Source organism: Felis catus, chromosome A3, assembly GCF_018350175.1.
Source record: "Felis catus isolate Fca126 chromosome A3, F.catus_Fca126_mat1.0, whole genome shotgun sequence".
Classification (NCBI taxonomy): Eukaryota; Metazoa; Chordata; class Mammalia; order Carnivora; family Felidae; genus Felis; species Felis catus.
The window spans coordinates 117,389,977-117,413,678 of NC_058370.1; the positions used below are offsets into that span (position 1 = coordinate 117,389,977).

General features: G+C 52.6%; 1 protein-coding gene across 16 annotated transcripts in view; it reads right to left on the reverse strand.

Annotated features, from left to right (window-relative positions):
- PLB1 (phospholipase B1) overlaps positions 1–23,702 on the reverse strand; it is a 170,942-nt gene that overhangs the window by 13,934 nt on the left and 133,306 nt on the right. For 13 of the 16 annotated variants that reach the window (XM_045054755.1, XM_045054757.1, XM_045054753.1 and 10 more), the window contains 16 exons: positions 23,543–23,651; positions 22,042–22,093; positions 21,572–21,652; positions 20,951–21,016; positions 20,028–20,128; positions 18,908–18,989; positions 18,139–18,243; positions 16,935–17,030; positions 16,329–16,400; positions 10,328–10,393; positions 7,102–7,162; positions 6,283–6,341; positions 4,284–4,351; positions 4,010–4,053; positions 3,698–3,797; positions 16–67 (listed from right to left, as the gene is read on the reverse strand). In XM_045054755.1, coding sequence (XP_044910690.1) covers positions 16–67; positions 3,698–3,797; positions 4,010–4,053; positions 4,284–4,351; positions 6,283–6,341; positions 7,102–7,162; positions 10,328–10,393; positions 16,329–16,400; positions 16,935–17,030; positions 18,139–18,243; positions 18,908–18,989; positions 20,028–20,128; positions 20,951–21,016; positions 21,572–21,652; positions 22,042–22,093; positions 23,543–23,651 — 1,214 coding nt within the window. Of the gene's footprint in view, positions 1–15; positions 68–2,313; positions 3,062–3,697; positions 3,798–4,009; positions 4,054–4,283; positions 4,352–6,282; positions 6,342–7,101; positions 7,163–10,327; positions 10,394–16,328; positions 16,401–16,934; positions 17,031–18,138; positions 18,244–18,907; positions 18,990–20,027; positions 20,129–20,950; positions 21,017–21,571; positions 21,653–22,041; positions 22,094–23,542; positions 23,652–23,702 lie in introns of those variants that run through there. The other 3 variants (XM_045054766.1, XM_045054767.1, XM_045054756.1) reach the window with 3 other exon arrangements.

Genomic DNA, 23,702 nt, shown 5'->3' on the forward strand with positions numbered 1-23,702 from the left:
GGGTCCTGTACTCACAGGGTTGTTTTTCATTCGCTCCACCAGGTCCCGGGCCTGCGTCGGCATGTCCCTAGATGGGGAAGAGAAGGGAACCTTAGAGCCAGCTGGGAAGCAAAGGCTCAAGCCGTGGGATCCTGGCTTGGTGAGACAGGTGCTCCAAGAAGAGAAATGTTATATAAACTTGACTCCTTCAGAGTGTATCCAAAGGCTTTCGATTCTCAAGAAACCTCAACCTAGTACAAATCAAAGATGTGCCCCAGACCTCAGAGCCACATGGATCCGGACCCTGCCAGGGGCTAGCCTGGGTCCATCCACCGCCTCCTTCAGGCCTGGTCCTCCCTGGCCCCTGGGGTGGGGGGGATCTGGATCTGATCATCCCTTTCCCATAGAGATGGTCCCTTACATTCCACCGGGCTCTTTCACAGCGAGCTGAGCCTGTTCAGATCTTACTTGGCTGCCTGTTTTAAAAATAACCTCTTGTATATTCGAAAAAAGTCACAGCCTTAAATTATCCCTCTGCTTTCTCCTTTCCAAGCGTCATGACTCCTTAACCTTCACTTCTAAATCCCGCTTTCTATTCCTTTAATCCTTTTTTCTTCTCTGTTGTTACTTTGGACTTCCATACCATCCCCTTGCTTTTTCCCTCTCCCAGTGCAAAAAGGATTGCGGGGGTGGGGGGGGTAGGGGGGTGGGCAGGGAGACAAATCCGGAGTGGGTTACTTTCTCCCTTCCTCCCCCCGATGTCTGCCACGAATAAGGAAAATGAACACTCTGGGTACGAGCTGAGCATGTGGTTGGAACAGTACCCAGCAATAAGGAGGAGAGGACTGTGGACAGGCACGACGTGCATGCGTCTCAAAACGATGGCGGATGGAAGTTAGACAAGAGTACCTCGTGTCAGATTCCATTCATATAACATTCCAGAAAATGAACACTGATCTACAGTGACAGAAAGCAGGACAGAGGCTACCTGGGGCCCAGAGAGTGCGGTAGAGATCGGGAGGGGAGAGCTGGATTACAAAGGGCACAGGGAAACCTTGGGGTGTGATGGGTGTTTATAATCTGGATTGCAGTGATGACTTCACAGCTATGCACATACGCCAGCCATGCTTATCAAATCGCATACTTTAAATATGTGCAGGGTACTGCGTGGCGGTTGTACTTCAATAAAGCTGGTTTTTAAAAACAGTGAAGCGTACGAAAAGTTATGTCAGCAAAGGGACACAGCCAGTGGAGGCTCCTGTGGAAGAAGCCATTAAAAGCGGTAACTGGTACGAGATGGGCGTTTTAAATCTTGGCCTGCCCACGATGAGCTGGGCACATGGCCAGGCACACCCAGAACCACCCCTCCCCTATTTCTCACTTCCACATCCAGGCTGCTATCCCATACATTGTTGCTATTGATGCAATACATCGGAAAGCTAGAAAGAAAGCCTGTCTTGATTAAAGGGGACCACAGAAGTGTCTGTAACCTTTCAACAGGCTCAAGAGCCTGTTCAGATCTTAACGTGCCGCCCTCTTGAGCATGAGCGAAGTTAGGAGTGCACGCTTCCTCCCTCTTTCCCAGCCATGTTCTTTATACCCTGCAGGCTCAGAGCAGACTCCCTCAGCCCCCGTGAGCCTTCTCTCCAAGTGCCTTTATCCACAACTTCTTTTCCTTTTCCAGTCCTGGCATGAAGAGCCCCCACTCTGGGAGTTATGAGTCCTGGGTTCTCCTCCAGCTTTGCTACTAATCTGCTGTGTGAGCTCGCCCAAATTACTGAACAAGGCTAGGGTCTGATTTTTCCATCTTTTAAATGAGGAAGTTGGACTGGATGAGTCCTGGGGTCCCCTCTGGGTCTGCACCTGCATGTGGGTATCTTTCCGACAGTTATTTCCTGTTTGTTTGGCCTCCTTAAGGAGACAGCAAGCTCTTTGTATAGGCAAAGAAGTCACCTTTTGATGTTTTTGTATCTTTTAGTAACTACCTTGGGGCTCGAGCCCCGTCCCGGGTTTCCATGACTTCTTGCTTATTGGTTGATGGAATGGGAAGTTGGACATTGAATAAAACTTTGAAACTAAATATCCTAATACTGGCAAACGTTTTGGCGGGCCTACATATCCTATACTATACTCAATATTTTCCATGGGTTATTAATCTCATTTCATTCTTAGGACAATGCTGAGAAGTAATAAGGGAAAAGAGAGTAAGCCATTGACTTCAGTAAGCAAGGTTGGAAAGTGGGTCTAGGACTCTCCTTTATCTGCATTGTCATTTGGCACGGTGTTGGATTAGAATGAGCGCACCTCAAGAAAAAAGATAAATACCACAGCAGAGCAGTTATTATCCCAATTTATGGATGAGGAAATGAAGACTGAGGCACTAAGTGACTTGTCCAAGGTCTCGCAGCTAGCAATCTGGGAGCTGGGATCTGGACACAGATGGTCTGACCCCAGGTCTCATTATGCTAGTTGCTCTGCTGTGGTCTTTATCTTTTTCTTGCGGTGTGCTCATTCTAATCCAACATCGTGCCAAATGACCATGCAGGTAAAGGAGAGTCCTACGACAACTTTCCAACCTTGCTGACTCAGGTCAGTGGCTTACTCTCCTGTCCCCTATCACTGGACATCAGAGATGCTCACAGGGAAGCTACCCGTCTCGGCTACTTCCCCTGCCACTGACTCCTGGTGGAGGCTCCGAGCAGCAGGAAAACGGAGAAGGCAGTAAGAGGCGAAGCGAGAGAGGGGCTCAAATGTCGACAGACTGAGGAGTCAGGCCCTGGTGAATGGAGCCTGGGCTGCACAATCAGAATAAAACGAGGACAGTGGTGACAGCAGTCACAGCAATCACAGTAATTCGATGCTGATTTCATGGCCCCATGAAGCCCCGTGAAGCAAAATAAGTTCTTCCTGCTTGTGACGTTGAGGAACTGACACGGCTTCCTGTGGTTCGGAGACTCCGGCCGAGCGTGGGGCCCTCCTTACCACGTCTGAGAGGAACGCTCCGTGTAAGCAGAGCGGGTCAGTGTCGTTTCCCTGGTGATCCGAGCGCAGCAATCCTTCTACAAAGCAAATACCCAGCACACTCTGTGCAGAAAAGCAATGAACTCTGTCAGGCGTTCCGGCTTTAATGATCTGGGTTGTTGTCGACAACAGAAATCGGAGTGAAAGCAAACAGCCGCTGTGCTGTGTCGGGGGCCCTAAGCTCTAACTCCCTAGGGTCAAAAGATGGCTTTTACAGAGCCAAAGACTCCAGGTTCCGAGGTACAGGTGGAGAGAGGGAGGGAGGCCGCCCGTGGGGCCGTGCCCTGAGTTCTCAGCACCCTTCCCGTTAGCGCTGAGCCCCCCCTCACTCCTCCAGGCAAGGAGGTCAGCTGGTGTCAGCAGGACAGGGCCAGGCCACCCTTAAGCTCTCCTGCTGTCCTGTGAGCTGGTGACAGCCCGGTGAGCCTGGCCTCTCCTGGCTCCTCTGACAACCTTGGGGCATTCAGGAAACTTTGTCAGCCTTAGTGTCCTCACGCTAGTCCCCACCCTGAAGGATGTGAGGATTGCAAGAGCTAATCCACTTGAGGGGTCGGGCGTGCAGAAGCGTCCTGCCCACGGCAGCTTTCATTGCCCACCTGGGGCCAGGCTCCCAGACACACCCTTCTCTCCTCCTTCCCATTCTCCTGGGACCTCTCAGCCTTGCCCTCCTCTTCCTCCCGTTTCCACGGCTACTCACCTAGCTCTGGCTCCTTCCACGGCCACGTTCAGTCCCGCTGTCTCCTCCAGGGTACCGGTGGAGAACCCAAGGATGTGAGGGTTGAACTTCTTCAGAATGTCTTTTAAGAGGGTGAAGCAGACAGCACAGGTGAGAGGGACGGAGTGCCGCCTCGGGGCCCAGGCGTGGGGCAGGACCAGTCTGGGTCTTTTCAGGGCTGGTGGACCCCCTCCTTGCAGATGACCTTCTCCGCCCTTGCTCAGGGGGAGGCTCTGGCCTCAGCAAGGGGTTGTCGTGGGCGTAGTCACGGTGCTTCTCTGTGTTGCTACTTACTGGGCAGTGTGGTGTGGGTGTCCAAGATGCCGTCCCCTCCAATGCTGGGGAAGAGAAAGCACATGTGTGAGGGTCACCCTGACCTGCTTCTCCACCAGTCGTCATATTTCTGAGTCTGCCCCTGACACTTGATTCCCACTACCCTCGGGACTGACATGAGCATCAGGGAGCCTCCTTGCATCTCAGGGCCAGACTGTGGGAACCCAGGCTTGTCTCTGGAGGGGTGACGGGGGGGGGGAATCATTGTTGGAAAATGAGTGGAGAGCATCCTCACCTCCAGGAGACTCCTCTCCAGGACATGGGTAGGTCGCTGGAGTTGCTTGGTCTGGCTCCCAATGCTGTCTGTGAAAGGCAGAGAGAAGGCTCCAGAACTGTGCTGGGCCCAGGTGTAGGCCGAGGGGACTGGGAAGGGCCCCTGTGGCCCTGGCACACGTAACAGTGGGGAGTTGGATTCACCTTTTCTGAAGATCGTACCAGCTTTTCTCCAGGCCACTTAATCTCTGGGTTGTCCTGACTCCCTACTCCTCTACACATAGCTCATAACCAAGTCCTGGAGTTATCAAGATTCTTCCTTCCCAGCCTCTCCAGCTCCCGTCCCTTTCTGTCTGTCCTCGGTGCTACATTCCTAAGTGAGACTCTTGCCTCCTGTTGTAGACGACACTCTGGCCTCCCACCTGACCCCACGGTCTCCAGTGTCTCTTCCCTCCTCACTGGAGTGCCCACCTGTACTTCTGAGCCCACCTCTTTCTTCACACCCCTCCCCGCTCCCAACTCTGCCTTTCAGTGGGTCTCTCTTACCACTTGGTCAAAGCCAAACCCCATTACCAATGTTTTGAGCTCACCACAATCTGGGTTCTACTTCCCTTCCCTCGTTCACCGCCTGCTTTCTAGTCCACACAAACCTTCAGGTGTAAGCAAATTGATCTGAAGCATGAAGTCCTTGGACGAGCCTACCTAGTTACCACCCACTGCATCCTTGCTGGGAAAGCTGAACTACCCGCTTTCCAGTCCTTAAATCTCTAATTCCTCCTCTAAGACTCTTCTCAGTTTCAGCCTCCTGTATGAAGCTTTCTCTAAATGTCTTCCCTTAAAAAAAAAAAAAAAAAGAGAAATTCCTCTTTGAAACTTACAAAGGTAATACATGCTCATTATAATTAGTGAAATGATACAAAGATTCTTTTAAAAATTAATAATCTACTGGGGCACCTGGGTGGCTCAGTCGGTTAAGCGTCCAACTTGGGCTCAGGTCATGATCTCACAGTTCTTGGGTTCGGGCCCTGCGTTGGGTTCTGTGCTGACAGCTCAGAGCCTGGAGCCTGCTTCAGATTCTGTGGCTCCCTCTCTCTCTTCCCCTCCCCTGCTCATGCTCTGTGCCTCTCTCTCGAAAATAAACATTTAAAAAATGTAAAAAAATTAACAATCTACCCCCACCTTATTAATCTTGCCTCCTGCCACCTGTTCTATCTCTCTCCCCCACCCCTACCCACATATACACATCATCAGAGCTAATTAACGGTTAAGACCCTGGGGTTTATCCTTCCAAAGCTTTCTCCGTGTTTATATCAAAATTTACCACATTCACACGCATATGGGGAAGTTGTTTTTCCAGAAATGAGTACCTGATTTTAAAAGGCCCGTGTGTCGCCTATATGATTATATATCTCCTTCTGTGTAAGTTGCTTAGTTTTCCAGCTTGACAAGTTTCTTAAGGATTATGACCACATCTCACACTTCCCTCAGAATGGTTAGCAGAGCATCCTGCATACAGCAATAGCTAATACAATTTGTGCAGAGAAACTACGCTATATGTAGGAATTGGGCTCTCTCTGCCCCCAAAGAACACATCTGCAAACGGGGTGAGGGGGTGCTAAGTAGTGTGTAGGTAACCACCCCCCCCCTCCGCCCTGCACACACCGCTCTGTGAGTCTGGGTGATTGGAGATGAGTTCCCTGATAAAGGCAGGCAGACTCAGATAACTATGCCATAATACACAGATAAAATGCTTGGGAACAGTAGGAAAGTGGGGACGGAGGGCCGCCCTCACGGAAGAGGTTGTGTTTGAGCAGGACTGCGGAAGGGCGGAGGGCAGAGCATTCTAGATTGCCTGGTGAGGTCTTGTGGCTGCCTGGCTGGGTTTCAGTGCCTGACACAGGTAGGTTCTCCGTACTGTCAGCTAAGTGCTGAATGCAAAGCCAGTGTGGAAGAAGTGTGCATTCTACACAGGGTCTGGCTGGGTTAGGGGGTGCCCGTGCCCCTCCTGGCTCAGCACTCACAGTCAATGAGTCGCCCATCGCGGCCACCACTTTGATGTCTCCTGGCCGGAGCTCATGGACTAGGGGAGACAGGAAAAAGAGGATCAGGAAGACTCTTCCATGTAAAGTAGAAGCTTAACTAGGAGTTGGAGATTCTGCTACAGTCCCTCGGGCCCCTGTTAGATTTATTTCTAGCTTAAGACTTAACAAATTTGCCTCTTCCATCCATTTGGAGCAACCAAGGCACTGAGGGTAATGGGCTTGATGGCTATCGTCCATCCTGAGAGGAACCCCATTCACACTGGGATAGTCTGGGAATGTGCTGGTTGCAGGAGTCTTGAGCATAGGCAGATAGGGCCCCGATCCCTGACTATACCTTCCCTACTGGGCAGGGAGGCCTGAGGGGCTGCCACTGGGACTAAACAGGGATGAGAAGTATGATCTGTGCAGATGCCTGGGTGGGTCAGTCAGCTGAGCACCTGACTCTTGATTTCAGCTTAGGTCATGGTCTCATGGTTTGTGAGCGAGCCCCACGTCGGGCTCCATGCCGGGCGTCTCTCTCCCTCTCCCTCGGCCCCTCCCCTGTGCTTGCTGTCTCTCTTTCCCTCTCTCTCCTTCTCTCTCTCTCTCTCTCAAAAAAGTGTGATCTATGGAGAGGCCTGGCAGCCCAGCAGTGGTTGCAGGCTAGCTTTTCATGGACTGCCCAGGATCGAGATCCGTACTGCACGGGAACCAGCAATGTCTGCTCAAGGCTCCAAGGTGTATTTGTAGGGTGTCCCCCCAACCTGACACTTAGCAAAGTCCTTAACTGAAGGGGATAATGATGATATTTCCACTCACCTGAGGTGGGGACGCTGTTGGAAGGATTCCACTCTGTACACAGGAAGTCACTGCCCCAGTTCTAAAGCAACAGGAGGAAAGACAACAACACCCACAACTCATTGTGCAGGAGGGTTAGCTTTGGTCCAGGGAGAACTGGCTAAGGAATTTTTGATGGAGGCTAGAACTGTGTCCCTGTAGGGAATCACGTGTGGGCAGGAACCATTCACTGTAGATGGTCTGAGAGGAAAATCAGGAGAAACTGGGTATCTACCAGTTTGCCCAAAACACATAATGTGCAGGCACACATACGCATACTCAGTGCTTCCCAGCTCAACTCATCCACACTCTTTGTGGACCCAGCAGTCACAACAAAGGGGGGAGAAAACAGTCAAGTGCTATAGGTGGTCTCCCAAAGGAACATAAGATACGGATGCCCTAATGGAAGATTACACATAGGTTTTGGTGTTGCCGTTTAACATTCAGCCTCCGGACACTGAGTACAATGCTGGGGCCACAACAATATTAGAATATTTTTAGGAAAATACCATGAAATTTTTACCATTGTAACATTCCTGCTTTCCGCGTATCTTTTTTGCTCGTGTGTATATATATTTTTGCATATTTAACTCAATAGCCAACCAATTTCCTGTGTGTGTATAAATTAATGCCTGTAACCTGGATGCCTTTAGTCAGATTCCCTTGTCTCTAGAATACAGAGCACATTTTCTAGGCGCTGGAGGAGGGGATGGGGTGGGAAGCACAGGGCACAGAAATGACCAGTGTCAGAACGTTGAAGGAGAAAGTCTCTTCCCCAGAGTCCCCAACACTTGCACGTCCCCAGGAGGGTCTGAAGGACAAGCCCTGTGCTGAACGCATTGTAGGGCTTTGCAAACAGGTGACGACTGGGTGACTGAATCTCTGGGGGTGTGACTGCCAGAGGCTTCTGTCGCTCACCTCTTCTGTTTAGTCAGCAGATGGTAAAGACCAGCCTTGTTGAAAAGTCTCCTCTCCCGAGGGAGCAAAGATGCAACCTCTTTAAAATATTATTTGCTTAAATCTGATAGAAGTGAGTTTATCCCAAGAGGTTGCTCTTGGGATAAATTCATCACACTGATGTGGAAATTCTATTGAAATCAAGAACATGCTTGTGTGCAGAGGACAAACATCTGGGAAAAAGCAGCTTCAAAGAAGTTCTCTAGCCGGGAACCCTTTAGAAATGTCTCAGCTAGCTGGTGAGCCAGAGACAAGCATGCTCCCTGCAGCCGTAACCAATGCAGGTTGGACTTTGAGCACGCTCATCTGTCACAAGGGAAGAACCACGTGCTGTACCCTGCACCAGGGCACCCGAATCCCCTGGGGGTCTTGTCGGACACGGATTCTGAGTCAGTAGGACTGGGGTGGTGCTCGGGACCCAGCATGTCTAACAAGTTCCTCGGTCATGTTGATGGTACCTGTCTGTGGCTACTTTATTTTTATTTTTTTAAATTTTTTAATTTTTGTCCGTGGCTACTTTAAATGGCAAGGTATTGAAAAAAATAACACCTTCTAGGCCTGGGGTTTAACTTTTAGCAGCAGAAGTAAAGGTTCATGAGGCTGTAAGATCCAAGAGGGCAGGCAGAGAGCTCTCTGCTCACCTCATCTACCCAGCACTTAGCATAGTGCCTGCTCCAGTCAAGAATCCGATAAGTAAATCAATGCCTCGTTGACAGGATGCAGCTGACATTTCGGTTATAGTGGATTTGGGGCCATGGTTTGCCTGGGATAAGCCTCCGTTGGGCTAACGGGAGCCTGAGAGAATCCAGAGAAGCTGGACAGCCGTGAGACTGACATGGCTCATTCCCCAGAGCTCAGCATCTAACAGTCCTTGAAGAATTTCATACAAGTTAGCCTCAGCGCTCCCGCTGGCTTATGAAAGGTCTTCACTCACTCCTGCTGCTTTCGACCCATTTCCCACACTAGTCAGGGAGATCTTTCCACACAGTGAACCAGATTGTGTTCCCCTCTCCCAGAAGGTCCAGGGCCTTCCCACGTCTCTCCACTTGAAGCCTCATCTTCTTCCTCGGGAATTCAGATTCACTGTGACCTGGGCCCTGACAACCCTTCTGAGCTCACCACCCTACCACCCTCCCCCTTATTCACTTGCCCACAGCCACTCTGACCTTCTGTCTCTTCCTCCAATCCCCCAACTCAGCCCCACTTCTGAGCCCTTGTACTCTTAGCCCTGCCTGGGGCCCCGGCTTTGGCTTTCCAGATGGCCAGGGAATTCTCATCACGCTCATCCCAGCTCCTAGCTCCCCTCCTCAGAGAGGCCTGGTCTGTGAGGCTCATCAGAACTTGCCACCCCTCTCTTGCCCCTTCACACTTTCTCAAATCACCTTCCACGGAGCTGCCCTCAGAGCTGAACCGATATCGTAGAGCTAGGTATCGGATGCCTCTTCCAGTAGATTGTAAGCTCCCTGAGGGGTGGAACCCATCTGTCTGGTCTGCTCTGTCTCTCTGGAGCAGTGCTAGGCACATCGTAAGTGCTCATTATGGAATGACCTCGAACTCCTCAAGGAGAGGACTATGTCTGATACTTCTCTGAGTTCCCTCCAGCCCCCAGCGCAAGACTGGACATATGCCATAGGTGCTTAGCTGAAACTGGTGGTTGAGCCCCTGTCCTGGTGGCTGACGGATCTTGTCTGGACCAGGCCTGCGTGGCAAAGCATCTTCAGGCCGTCTTTGGAGTAAGCAGTCCCTAAAGCCACGGGCCTTGAACCTTTGGGGTTCCTCAGAGCTAGAACAATTGACTTGAATCAGACAAGCCCTGGGGACCCACCTGGATGTGTGTCAGCTTCCTGTTGGGCCCGGCCCCTGGAACTGAGGCTCTTCCCACTTAGCTTCCACCTTACCGGAAGTCTATGGCTCATCAAACCCACCACCTCCCCCTCACCCCTGCTTGAAAGGCTGAGCAGCCTAATCAGAAATGAGGTCTGTGCAAAGGTTCACGAAAGCCGACCCACTGGTACTTCGGCTAGTTGGTTGCTGATGTCAGTAAGCACTTGAGAACATGTTAGGACAAACCGGGAATTTCACGGTTCAGGAAACTTTTTTTTTTTTTTTTTTTTCCACATTCCAATTTCCAGTATGTAAGATGGGTGCATTTCTGCTTAAGCTCAGACTCTGGAAAGCGTACCACACCCCGAGTCACTGGCAGGTAGAAATGCTTTGTCCCTGAGAGAGGCAGACGTGCGTCAGGGGTTACCTCAATGGCCGGCTTGGTGGGGTAGGTGTAGTTGCTGTTCCGGGGAGTTCTCAGGAAGGGCTCATTCTAAAAGAGAACAGAAACCACAGGGAGAGCTTATCTGACAGCCTGGAAGGTTACTTAGGAAAGAGGACTAACAATGCCGTCCTCTCGATTTATTTAACACGACTCGTCTGCATTTCAATAGTAAGAACCGCCTAAACTTAATTTAATTCATCCTCTGAAGGGTTTTATGTAACAGCTTTGGCAGGAGGTGCAGAGACCTCAAAAGGGTTCCGTGCATGTTCTTCTCAGGGTTCTGGGGTTTGGTTTTCACTGTAGCAACAGAACGTCTATCTACCTAATCCTCAGAATGATCGCTTTTATTTCCTTTGTACCTTCTCCGACAAGAGATCTGCATTATAGCATTTTTTTCTTTTCCAGAAAGTATTGACTATCAGTATATTTTCATCTTTTTTTTTTCCCTTGCCTCCTTTGAACTTTCTGTCTTACTCCCTTCAGGTTGGCTTCATGTACTGTGGTCTTATTTTTATTGTGAGGCAGCCTCTTCATGTCCTAACCTATTTCACGATTGGTTTTCTCCCAGTCGGGTCAAGATCCAAGTGTATTCAGTCGCAGGTGAGGGTTAATCGAAGCAGGAAGAAGGAAGTAGGCAAAGGAGAAACAGGGGAAACACAAAGTAATGAGAAAATGTAAAAATGATAAGAAGCGAGAACAAGTTAATAAGCCTGAGACCAGGAGTTAGCAAGTGGCCTAGGGCCACCGACACTTTCACCAGACGTGCTCTGTGGAATGGTCTAAACATTTAGGTTAAAATGGGAATAGGAAAGAAGAACCAGAATGTTGGAGGAGGGGGGGTCACTGGGGATCAGTTCCAGGGGTCGAAAACTGACTGCCCGTGGACTAAACTGAGCCAGAAGACCTTTTGTTTTGTTCTCCTTTATTTTGGCCTGACTGGTGTTAAAAAAGAAGGGGGGGGTGGGGAGGAGAGAAGGAGAGTCTGAATGCTTTAAGAAAAGGTGCATGGTCTTCAGTTCCGGCCCTCCCACTGCCTCCTGTCCCATACCTAGTCCCATCCACCCAATCGTGTTCCTGCCTGGCCTGGCCTCTGAGTTTGCAACCCCCGAAAGCCCCCATTTTACAGATGAGGAGCAACTGAGGTCCAGTACAGGGGAGGGACCTGGTCCAGGTAGAGAGCAGGTAGTGAGTGCAGAGTGGGGTCTGACCGGACAGGCCTTTCTCACAGCAGGGTCAGGCCAGTGAAAGAACTTGTCCGTCAGGCGGTCAGGCGGAGGAAGAGGAAGTGAGGGAGTCGGCAGTGGCCTTGGAGGACTGAGTCTGCATGTGCAACACTGCAGGCCCGGCACCGATCCTGGCTCCCCGGAAACCCCATGTGTCTCTCCCTCCTCCTGAGGCTCAGCCTTCCTAGCTGAAACATGGGCCTGATGAGTACTGAGAGCCAAGGGCAGGAAGCGTGCAAGGCCGCGGAGGGCTCACGATGGCACGTCACCATGGCTAACTGGGCTTGTCTCAGCTGATATTGTTGGCAGCCGCTGAGCATTCCCCATCCCAGGAGGGCAGTGTGGGAGCATTCTACAAATAACTGACCTACGTGTGTGTAAGCGGCCCATGTGTTCAGAGCCCTGTTCTAGGTGTTACGATGAGGGGCGGGTACAAAGAGGCTCACAACCCGGTCAGGCAGAAAGCAGGAGATGACGCTGTGAGGAAGTAAAGCCTCAGAGACCAGTGTGTCCAGTAAGTGCAGTAATTGCTGAAGAGTTGGCTACAGGATCTGGGGACATATGGACCTCAAGTAGGAGACTCAGTGCGTGGAGGGTCACCAATGGTTCTCCCCACCACGTCAAGGGAGACCTGACTGGGTACAGGGTCTGGGGCTGGAGCTAGCCCCAGAGTGGCCAGCACAGGAACAACCAGGGGGCAAAGACTCACTCCTTCTGGGAGTCCTGAAAGGCCAACTGGAGAGTCGGTTTGGTCACATGACCCAAGGGTTGGGGGCGAGGCCAGAAAGGGGAGACTGAGTCAAAGGGGTCAGAGGTCAAGGAGTGACCACTGGAATGCTGTGGCGAGTGAGGCCAGAGCAGGAACAATGAGAACAGGTCCAGGGCAGTGGCAGAGAGGTAGCCTTGTTTATTGACCATTGACCACATAGTGCATGCGTGAGTCACAGCGGTGGAAGGGCCTAGCTCGGAGCTGATAAGGTGGAAAAGGGACTGATTGCAGCGAGTCTGACTGGCTCTCTGAAGCTAGATCTGTAACGCCAGTAGGTAGAAAGTGAAGCTGATGGGATGCCAGCACCAGGGCGTGTGTTCTCCTAGGCAGGGCCGTGCAGAGATGGTGTGGCCTGCCTGGGGTGGCCAGTGCCAGCACAGCCACCTGTCATGAATCAGCACCGTGAGTCAGTGGCTACAGGGAAGGTCATGTTCGTCTTGGCTGTGTTACTAGGTGTGAGGTTCTGCAGGGAAGGAGTGGAGGTTTTCTTCTGTCCTGTGCTGCTCAGACCAAACGAGGAGGGTACAGTCAAGCCTAGGCACCTACCCAAAGGGGGCCTACATTCCAGGGGGCATACCTACCACATGAGGCAGGGTTTGGAAGGCTTGTCTGAGATAAGGAGAAGACGAGGGAGGGTGCGGGGGGTGGGGGTTGGTGCTAGTGACAGGAAGGAGGACATAACAGTACTATATGGAATGCCCTTGGCCTCTCTACCCAGCCCCATCCCATTCCAAACGTGCTGGTTCATGACCGACTAATTTGATTTCACAACTGGGCAGCCAGTTGAAAGGTGTGGCCTTGAGAGCATGGAAGTTTAAGTAGACGCCGTAGAGATGCCTTGGGAGGAATAGCTCAGTTATTACAGGACACATCCCACCCACAGGACGCCAAGGCCCTCCCTGCTGAGATCCTAAGGTTATAGAACTCTGTTGTTGTATGGTGGGAAGGGCCACAGGACGTCTAGCACACAAAGTGATGAGGATGTGAATGGAGGTGGTGGCAGGAGGAAAGGAAAAGAGGACAGGTGGGGGGGCACTAGGAAGGCTCCTATCAGATAGGGCACCCGACGTCCCACACCCACAGACCTGTGAAAACCACAACAATACAGAAATAGGGAAGTCCTAAGGATCAGACGGTTCGGGGAGACAAATATTTAGTGCCTATTTTGACATTTCTTACTCAGAAATAATTTTTTGGATGGATGTTTGTTGAGTTTGGGGTGATGGTGAGGTGGGGCAGGATTTAGAAGTCCAAAGCATTCAAAATATAATAGTGTCCCCTATATGTAATTCAAAAGAGAAACCCTGCTAGGCAGTAAAGTAAATATAAGAGAACCCGGCAGACCTCTCCTTTTTCTCAAGATGAAAGATTGGTGAAATAGCACTTAACGTTATTTCAGTTTCTCTCTTTCTCTGTCCTCACCCTTCTCGGTGTCTCTCTCTGGTTCCCCGCTTTGTTGACACCCCGGCAATACGTTTAAGCTGACTTCTGGGCAACCTTACGCCACCCAGGGCACCCCAGCAGGAAACATCTCTCCCAGGTTAGAAGAACAGAACTGGAGTTTAAGAAAGGAGAAATGAAGACACGGGCTGGGGAAGTCTGGGCAGAGAAATGTAACAGAAAACTGTGGAAACCGATAACTCTGAGCGAGGGGATGTGGAGACAGAAAAAGGGAATCGAGGTGGGACAGGAAAGTGGGAGAATGTCCCCATCTGGGAAACAAGACGAGACAGTGACTAGAAAAACGGCCCAACCATGGTGGCTTTGCCTCCAGGAATGCAGGCAGAGATGAACTTCATGGAGAAGGCGGTTAACATGGACAAAGGTGGAGAGAGGACCAGAGGAATGGGAACAGAGAGAGACCCATGTTGGTTTTCCAGCTGGTTTCTTCAAAGCCTGGAGAGGAGCCACAGCCGGCTGCCCTGGGTTAGGGGAGGCGTGGGCAGAGAGGCGAGGAGAGCAGAAAGGGGACAGCGGTGGCAGTCCACAGAGCGGCTAATCAAAAGCTGGCTGGAAGATCATGTGTCCAACCTGAAAGTCTGACAGAAATCCACGGAGCGCTGTTAAGTGCCCGACCCGCCTGGCGGAATACCTCACAGTTGCCTAGGGCAGGGGGAGGAGCAGGGAGGAGGCTGAGAAAGCTCTCCAGTGCTCCCATCCATCCCGGCCCCCTTCTCCCCGCTGGGTCCTGCCTGTTGCCTCTATGTTTAGACACAGCTAGGACTAAAATATGTGCTGCCTGGCCCCTGTCGGCTCGCACTGAGATGTTGGTGGACTTTTATATAGCTCGGAGGCACACGGGAGGGAGCAGATGGGCCAGGGGGACGCAGGGTGCTGCGTTGCCTGGTGTGGGGAAGCGGGGCTGGCCAACAGATGGATCCTTTCGGAATGGGTTCTGGGGTTGCCTGGCAACCGCTTCTCCCAGGCTGGGCTTCTGCAGTTCTAAGCGGCTGGCTTTGCTCTCCTCTGCTTACCAATGGCTCAGTCAGGCTCAGTCCAGAAGCTGGAGCAGAGCCCATTGTGGCCCGACGTGCCGGTTGAAGCGGCACCCTTTTGTGGCTCTTTGCCTGGTTTGGGGCAGAGAGTGGCACAGGTCCCCTTGAGGCCCATGGTGACAGAGCTCTCCCTGGGCTCTGTCTCCCTGGGCTCCGACCTGGTACTTAATAAATGTTTGTGGGGAGGAAGAGTGAATGACCGGTCCCTGGAAGGAGTTATTACATTCACTATGTAACGGAAAGGCAATTGACAGATCGGAGAGGATTTTCCATGGCTGATGTTCAGGATGGCCATCCGGGTTGTCAAAACACTGAAATACCTCTGGTATGGTTCACGGCCGCTGCTCTGAGTCCCCAAATGCCCCCATTATGTAGGTTGCCTGACCCCTCCCCTGGAAACTCCTGGACAGGCTCAGGACCTAGCAATTAAACAGTCTATACCTGGCACAGCAGGGCTCCCTCTGGGACCTCGCCCCAGCCCTTCAGCAGATCTGAGGACCGGGCAGGAGGCATCCGTGTTACATCGTTTGCCTATTCCTTTGCTCCAAGCACTAGACCCAGCAACCCAGCCCTTTGCCCTCACTGCCTTCATTCTCTATGCCTCCTTCCCACTGCCCTTGCCCTCCTGATGGTGCACGAGGCTGGGCTGGGGGAGGCAGCAGGTAGGGAGCACGGGTGTGAGCTAGGGTGCCCATGCTCCCTGGAGCCCTGGTAGACACATGGGGGAGCTGCCAGTCAATTTCCTGCTCAGCCCTCAGGGCAGGAGAGGGTGAGGCCGCCAGACTCAGCAGGGAAAGGGTCAGGCTGGGTCAGGCCCTTCTGCTTTAACCACCTCCCGCCTGAGGGCCCTCTGGCTTCCGCCTTATTTGGTTAAAAAGCCGTTAAGACAGGGCCTAGGAAAGGGAGCTGAAGGCAGTGGGAACCTGCCCCCACCCTAGGCCTGAAATCAAGTTTAACAACCACTTAACATTTTCCTCCTTAAAAGGAGCCCTGAGCTAGTCCTGCCCCAGTGGCCCCTCCTCCACCAGCTCCCTGGTGCCCTTTGCCAGCTCTCCTATTTGACCCCTGGCCCTGCTGGGAGCTCCCACTCCTGGCTCTAAGACCACTAACCACAACTTCAGAGCCGCCTGGCTTCTCACGAAGGCTCCTGACCCGCAGTCAGACTTTCCCAGCGGCCCCAAGCGCTGTTGCTAAAATGAGCCTTCTTGCCACACTTCTGGCTTCTTGCCCCCACCCCCACCTTCCCATGAACCCACAGCTCTCGTCCGGATCCTCTGCCTCTGCTTGGCCTGGGCTTCCCACCCCCACCACCTGCTTCTCTCATCTTGTCAAAGAAGGGCTTCTGCGCTCTCTCCTCTGCTTTCAGTTCCCAGCCACTTCCTTCCTTCTAAAGTCCTCCTGTTCACCTTCTAAAGTCCACCTGGGCCAGGACCAGGGGAGGGCAAGGTCTGAGCTCTGGTGTCTGGAGAGGGGCAAGGCAGGTCCTCCCCCATTACCTGAGGAGGGCAGGAGAGGGATATATTTGCCATCAGGTCCAGGGTATCTGTTTTCCTTCCTAGTGGCTCAAGCTATTGGGGAAGAAAAGAGAGATCAGGTGCACTAATTTGCTGCCGCTGAAGCGAACATTCCCTGGCAGCACCTGGCAGCGGGGACAGCTCACAGCTTGAGGTCAGGGGGTTTGGCCTCCTCTCCTGGCTCTGCTGGGGGACACTGGGCAAGTGTCTCCGCGTCTCCAGGACTCGGCTTCCTCAGAAACTCCTGAGAGTTGGCTGGCAGGCCTGGCGAGAGGCTGAGATAACATGGTTTACACCGCCTCGCCTAGCTGCTGGCACGTAGAACATATTGAATGAATGTGAGGGGTCTGCCTGGCGTTCCGAAGAGAGTCCCTCCTCACAGCTCAAAGCACAAAGGAGAGAGTGAAGTTGATCCGAGAATCCTAAGGACTCCGTATTTTCGGTTCTATAGACTTCCACAGTTGGGCCAGCCACTGCTCCTTTACACCTTACTTGCAAAAGGAGGCCAGGAACAGGCACCATTCTATAGGTGCTGGTGCTTTGCTAGACTAGAGCCCCAGAGCCCCAGGGACACCCCACTTATGTTACCATATTGGCCCAAAGGGCTCTGGAGAGCTGGGAGTGGAATTTCTGACTTGGGTGGATACAGTCTGGGGCGAAGAAGGATATATCCAGGTGCCCATCCTGAAAGAGAAAAATGGATTTAAGATCCTTTTGGTATGGAGGGTAAAGAGGGGGCCGCGGCTCATCGGCCTGACCCCTGGGGTTGGCCACTCGGTGCCCCCCTCCCGCTAGGGAAGCTCCCAAGAGGCCTTCTACAAGGTCTGCTCACCTCAACAGGGAGATAAGAGCAATCCCACAGATCAATAGCCTTGGGTGACCCCAACCCCCCATTCTCCTTTCTGGCCCCACAATGCCACTTACTTAATGTTTTTAAAAAGCGTTATATTTATTTTTAGGCACAGTTGTGCAATGCCCTAGCCCATGCCGTGGTTGAGGGAAAGAGATCCTAGTCCCTGAGGAAGTCTTGGCAAGCCAGCTAGGAAAAGCTCCTTCCCAGGCCTTGGTCAGCTGGTTCCAGTGGTCTTGGTGGGGAGAGTGGGGCAGAGCTTTGGGGCAGGCCTGGGCAAAGCTGACACCAGGGCAACCAACACCCTCATCTCTCTTGAGGTGATCAGGGGCGCTCAAGGCCTCTTCCAGCTCCCCTCCAACTAGGCGAGACCCTGTGGATGGAGGCCCAGGAGGAGAGAACCGAGTCCCCACCCCAGTGCCCACACAGAGCTCTTTGGCTCAGTGTGTCAGGTGGAGAGCATGGCCGGGGGGTAGGGGGACCCATTACCCAGAACCCTCCTTTATCACTGCGGTGGTCCGTGTGTGGCATAAAGTGTATAATCTGAAGTTGGATATGTTCAAATCTTGCCTCTCTGTCCCTCTTTCCCTATGTGATTGTAGGAAGGATACTTCACCCCTCTGAGCCTGTTATGTGGGGATGAAGACACTCCTCTCAAAGGTAGTTGTGAAGATTTTACTACGGCAGACCCAGGGCCTGGCACACAGCAGGTGCTTAACAAAATGGAGGTCACTATCAGTAGTAATGAAAACATCCCACATCCGGCTGCCTCTAGGAACACAGCTCAGGTGCCCAAGGAGGCTGTACGGCCTGACCAGCACCCGGAGAGTTGCCTGCCTCTTCCCCATTGTATTCACACTCTCCTGAAAGCCCTTGGCAACTCTGCCTTGAATTTCTTCTTCCTCCTCCCAGGAGCCCCAACGGGGAGAACAGGGAGCGTACCGCCAGGACGGGGAGCCGGATGTTGCGGAAGAAAGGCTGCAGTACCACGGAGAAGTCCTCCCTTGTGTCATAGCGGCCTGACTCCACCAGTTCACGCATGCTGCTCTGTGGGCACACGCGGGGTGCTTTCAACACAGGCCCTGGGGGGCCCGAAAGCCCAGTGGGGGAAGCAAGGGAGTGGTGGGTAGCATCCCTGCCCCCATCTCCCCGCATGAGGGGGTGACTCAGCCCTTCCCTCAAGAGCACAAACACGTGTGACTGCAAATCCCTTTCCAGAGAATTGGAAACCGGTTGGTTCACCTTTCTTTTAAGGGAATTGCAAAATCTGAAGAGCCAGACAGGAAGTCCCACAAGGAATAAAAACCTGAGCAGGGTCTCCAGAAGGCCACGGGCTCAGGGCCTCTAACCCCCCTGTTTGTGGTCTGCCTGGTGAGGAGGGGGAAAGAACGGGGGAGGGACGGGGGCAGCTGGGCCTCCAGGGTGCAGGGGAGGAAAAGGCCCACTCATGGAGCACCTAGAACTACTGACCTCTTCAGGCCGAGCACGGGGTTAAGCCACCGAGGGCAGCTGGGCCACAAGGGCGTTGTCACCTGGATCCCTTTGGGATGACTCTAACCGAGGTGCTTGAGACACTTCAGCGAGGTGGGACAGAGGAAGGGGCCCAGATGGTGATGTCCTCAAACCTCGAATAGCTCTTCCCTTCCCCAAGCACTGGTGTGTTGACTGAGTAGGGGGAGGGCACCCCGGATGGTGCCTTTCTTGGTCTCACCTGGTAGGCTTGGGTGATGGCCTCTAGCCTGGCCAGCTCTTGGGAGCTCTCCCGAGGGGTCAGAACGCAGTTACACAAAATGCTGCACAAAGAGGGGGAGGCAGGCAGGGGGACCCGGAGCTGAAGCTCTGGTCAGAACTGGTTCTGTTCGCTTGAGCCGCCCCCCCCCCCCACCTTAGGAGCACATGTGCCCCTCGGCTCTGATGCCTGTTCTCAGGGGCAGGTTCCGGCCTGACACAGGGACTGGACAAAGTCCCAAGGGCACGTGAGTGAACACCCTCTCATACTCATAGAGAACCAGTATCTGACTGTCGGCACAGGGCCTGTGGCAAGTTATGCCGAACAAATGAATTTAGGCCATGAAAATTCAGTGTGGAATTCTTAAGAATAAAATTAAAATGCATCCTTGGTATGGGAGCCTGTGTTTGGGGGCCTCTGATGCTCACGCCCTCGGATACCTCCTTAGTTCACACTAGTGTCTCACTGTGTCCCCCTTCACCGTGAACTGTGAATTCATAATGGGTCTGAATGAATTTCATCATGAATTACTTCACGCTCACGAAATGCACTTAATGTTAAAGCAGATATTATCTCTAAAGTACTCAGAACAGTGCCAGGCACACAGCTGGTTCTGTGAAACTATTGGTTAAATAAATAAATGTGCATATAAGGTATGAAGATGAACGAAACGTGTACCTGTGCACCTCTCACCCTGCGTCAGAAACAAAACACACCCATTCTGAAGTTCCCCAATTTGCTCCTTCCCCGGAAAGGTAACCGAATTCTGTGGATCATTTCCTCACTTTCTGTTCCAACTTGACCACGTACGCATACATCCCTACACGGTTCCCCTTTTCACAGGCTGGGCTACACTGTTTCTCAAACACCAGCCTTTGTCCCAGCCCTGACCTTCTCCTTTGTGGCTCCCATATCACAGAGGTTCAGTAAGGGGGGCTGTGTCCCCAACCTCTCAGAAGGGGGCGCTCCTGACCTAAGACCCCCCTTTACAGACTTGGACACATAGACAAACCAAGTCACAAGGACCCTGAGGAGTCACCACTGTATGAGCCAGACCAGGGGGTCAGTGCTTCTCTTTCTGGGGCAGCCAGCACCTGCCTACCTGGCCTGCTGCACAGGGCACTTGTCTGGATTGCCCAGGAACACCTGTCGCATGACGCTGGGGTTCATGAAGTCCACCAGGTTGACCAGGGCTCTGGGCACCTAAGGGAAAGGCTGCAGGTGAGAGAGGGGCTCTGGGGGCTTCTCCCTCAAACTGCCTTAGGGTCCTGAGAAGTAGGACTAGCTCTGGGGTCCCTACAGAACGCCAGCTCAGTTGTCCCTGAGTGGAGTCTTGGGAAGGCATCTACACAGATGACCGCCTAGGTCCCTGCAGGCTACGGTGCCCACATGAGCTACAGCATGAGTGGCGCCTCCTGGCGTGGGACAATATGGCAGACCGGAGTCCAACTCCTGATGGTTCAGCTCTATTCAGCCATCAGTCAGCAAGCTTCAAATGTGCTGGGATAGGTGCCCCATTTGCCATTTCCCTCTAGCCCAACCTGGACCCACTCTGCTGAGCAGGTATGAAGACTCAGCTGCCCAGAGAAGCAGGTGGTGGTTGGAGTGCCCCCCACTGGGCTGCTGGAGCGGCTTCCCCATGTCAGGGGGGTAGAAAGGGAATGAGCTCCTGGGAGCAGGACCAGAGAGGGGCTTGCTCCAGATACAGCCTATGGCTCAGAGTGCAGGGCCCAGCCTGGGAGCCACCATGCTGCTGCCCCTAGGCAATGTCCCAGGTGGTGGTAGGGGATGATTAGCACACGAGCTGCCTACTTTTCTTCAAGCCTGAGATCCTTCTGTGTTGATTCCAAATGCAATAGGCTTCCTTGGGGTAGGGCCCGAACTCTAGAAAGGGGAGGAGCCCACGCCCCTGGCTGTCTCCTTCAGGGGAGGGGGCATCTCACCTTCTTGTCTCCATCCACCTTTACCCCCCACATCCTTGAGCTGTGTCCAGCTCAAGAACCCCTTGCGGGAACCCCTACCCACCTCTCTATGCAGGATGTCCAAGGCATTGCGGAGATGGTCAAAAAACTTGGCTGCAGAATACAGATTCTGGGAAGAGAGAGGAGGGAGGTGAGGGGCTGGTTCAGGGGAGAGGGTAGGAGGCCAGTTGAAGGCTCCCCTCCGGCTCCACGCAAAGGACTTCTTCTCTCTCTGGCCCCTGGTTGTGACCAGCTCATCGTGTCAGAATCGGAACAGTTGACTCCTTGCTGTCACCAAAGATGGGCCAGCCCGAAGACAAGCTTCAGTTTAGGAGGTGAATGTACAGGTCCTCCCTCCCACTGTGGGGGTCTACACACTTTCCACGCTTTCTGGATTTTCTGGAATTGTAAGAGGAGAGTAGAAGCACCACATCTACCACCTGGGACGTGGAGGTGGAGCCAGAAATCTCATAACCACCTGGGACTTGGAGGTGGAGCCAGAAATCTGAGGGTCACGGGGTAAGAGGAGTGTGAGTGTGTGTGTGTTTGCACGTGCACACACGCACACACACACAGGCATAGCTGGACAGTCCCAGCCTTGGTTCCAGGGCCTGTTCTCAAAGAGGACCCCCAAGCCTACCGGTCAACGTCAGGAGCAATGAGTAGGCCCGGCTGCCCCCATTACCGAATCCGTGCAGTAGTCACATAAATCGCTGCCTCCAATCAGCACCGTGATAATCTTCCAGTCCTTGTGGAAATTCACTCTCTATACAGGAGGAAAATGCTTGATGATTTCCAACAAACACACAAATAATGCCACAGCTCTAGGAAATCCAGTCAACCTTCTAAGACTTCCTTGCCCACTCGAAATAATAGAATCAGAATCTCGGAGCTGAAAGAATTTTAGAGGCTGATTTATAGACCACAGAACCTTAGCATCAAGGAGGGACTTTCAAGATCATTGTGATCAGTGATGACACCCCACCCCCACCACCATGGGTGTAATCTCCTCCAGGGCCTTGGATATGGGCTGTCCTACCACTGCTTAAATGCCTTTAGTGACAGGGCTCACTGTTTTCACGGCAGACCACTCCATTTCGGGACTTCAGTGGGTTAGAAAATTAGTGCTTAAAAATAACCATAAATCCGACTCACATGGTCATCTTTCATCCTCTGCACCAGAGTCTGGACTTGGCTCATAAGTTCCCTGAGAAGGAGAGGAAATCAGTCTTACTGAGGAACAGTGCCTGGATTTTTTTCCTCCTAAAGGGCCTGAACTGGAGGTTTCCATGGCATTATCCCCATTGCATGAACTGCCAGAGATCCTGAGGCTCAAGGACAAGGAGCTACTTGCCTGTTCTGAAGACTTATTATAACAAATAACCCTTTGAAAAGCCACTTGTATGTTTGTCCTGAAGCTGTAGTCAAGGGTATTGTCAACTGTCTTTGTCACTCGTGGTCTCCTTTTTAGGAGTCTTCTGGGATTCCATTGATCTCTTGTGAAGGACCAGTATAGATCCTGAAACCAGATCTATAAACGTTTTAACATGCTTTCTCTTTTTACTCTGGCTGCTAGGAAGCTGAGAGTTTGATGCTCAGGCATGATAACTGTAAAAAGGCTCAGATTGACACAGCCGCTTCTTCCCCATCTTCCCACCACCAGTGGCTGTGATTTTGCTAATGTACATGTTACTTGTTCGTATGTTTTTGGTAAACTTAGTAAGATGCTCCTTTTAGAATGCGGTGGGGAATAAACATATACTGTGCACGTGCCTGGGTTGATAGATAATTCATGGAAGGACTAGATCTCAAGCACCCCAAGCGCCCCACTGGTTCAGGCCCCTGTTACAGGTGTGGGTGACATGGAGCCACAGCATCATGATCCCCTGGGACCTGCTGGTGGGTCCCTCTGTCCCCAGATGTTTCTGCCACCCAGAAAGGTCTTCCCCGGCTGAGTGAGCAGGTTGGAAGGACGTGCCCATCAGCTGGAAGGGCGTGGGCCTGAGCAGGAAGGTGACAGTGTGATGGAGGCTCAGACGGCTGGGTCAGGAGCAAGGAAACCCGGGCAGCTGGGCCACCAGGAGCAGGGTGAGGGGCCTCCTGAGATCATCCTGGGGGAGGGGGGTGCTGAGCATTCCGCTTTAGCTGCCTCTGGCTTCTCAATTGCATTTCCTATTAGCTCCATAGCAGGACTAGGGATAGGCCATGACATGTGGCCCCAGAAGCCTCCAAGGCTGGAGATTCTGGCTTGTCTGTTCATTCGCTGGCACTCCTTGATGCTGTCGGGGAACTGCCACTCGTGAGGCTTTGGGGAGAGTGAAGCTCGCTGGCACCGTTGTGTCACAGTGAGTTTTAAAACCGGGATAAGGTTAGTCGGTTCGTTGCACGATTAGAACATGTCACCCATGAAGCAAGGTCAGGAGTTCAGCCTCCAGGGACGTGGCTCCTGTCCCAGCTTCAGCCTCTCGAGCCTCCCCGCTGTGGCCTTAGTCACAGGGGCAGCCAGGGAAGAGAGTGGCTGAAGGCCTCTCAAATCATCGCTGCAAACGGACGAGTGTCCCCTTTGCACATGGAGGCCAGCATTACAGTCTCAAAGGCGAGCGACCATGTGCCTCCCACTTTCTACCCCGCAGGCCCTCCTCCCCGAACGCCATACCCAGCCTTTGCTCCAGGAACAGCCTGATTAAGGAAGGCATTTGTGCCATTGGCGTCACCCGTGCCCACCGCGTAGCCTCTGAGATTTCTGTTAAACTTCCGAAGGATATCTGGGAGAGAAGGGGGTGAACGGGACACGGAGACTTTAAGAGGAAGGCCAG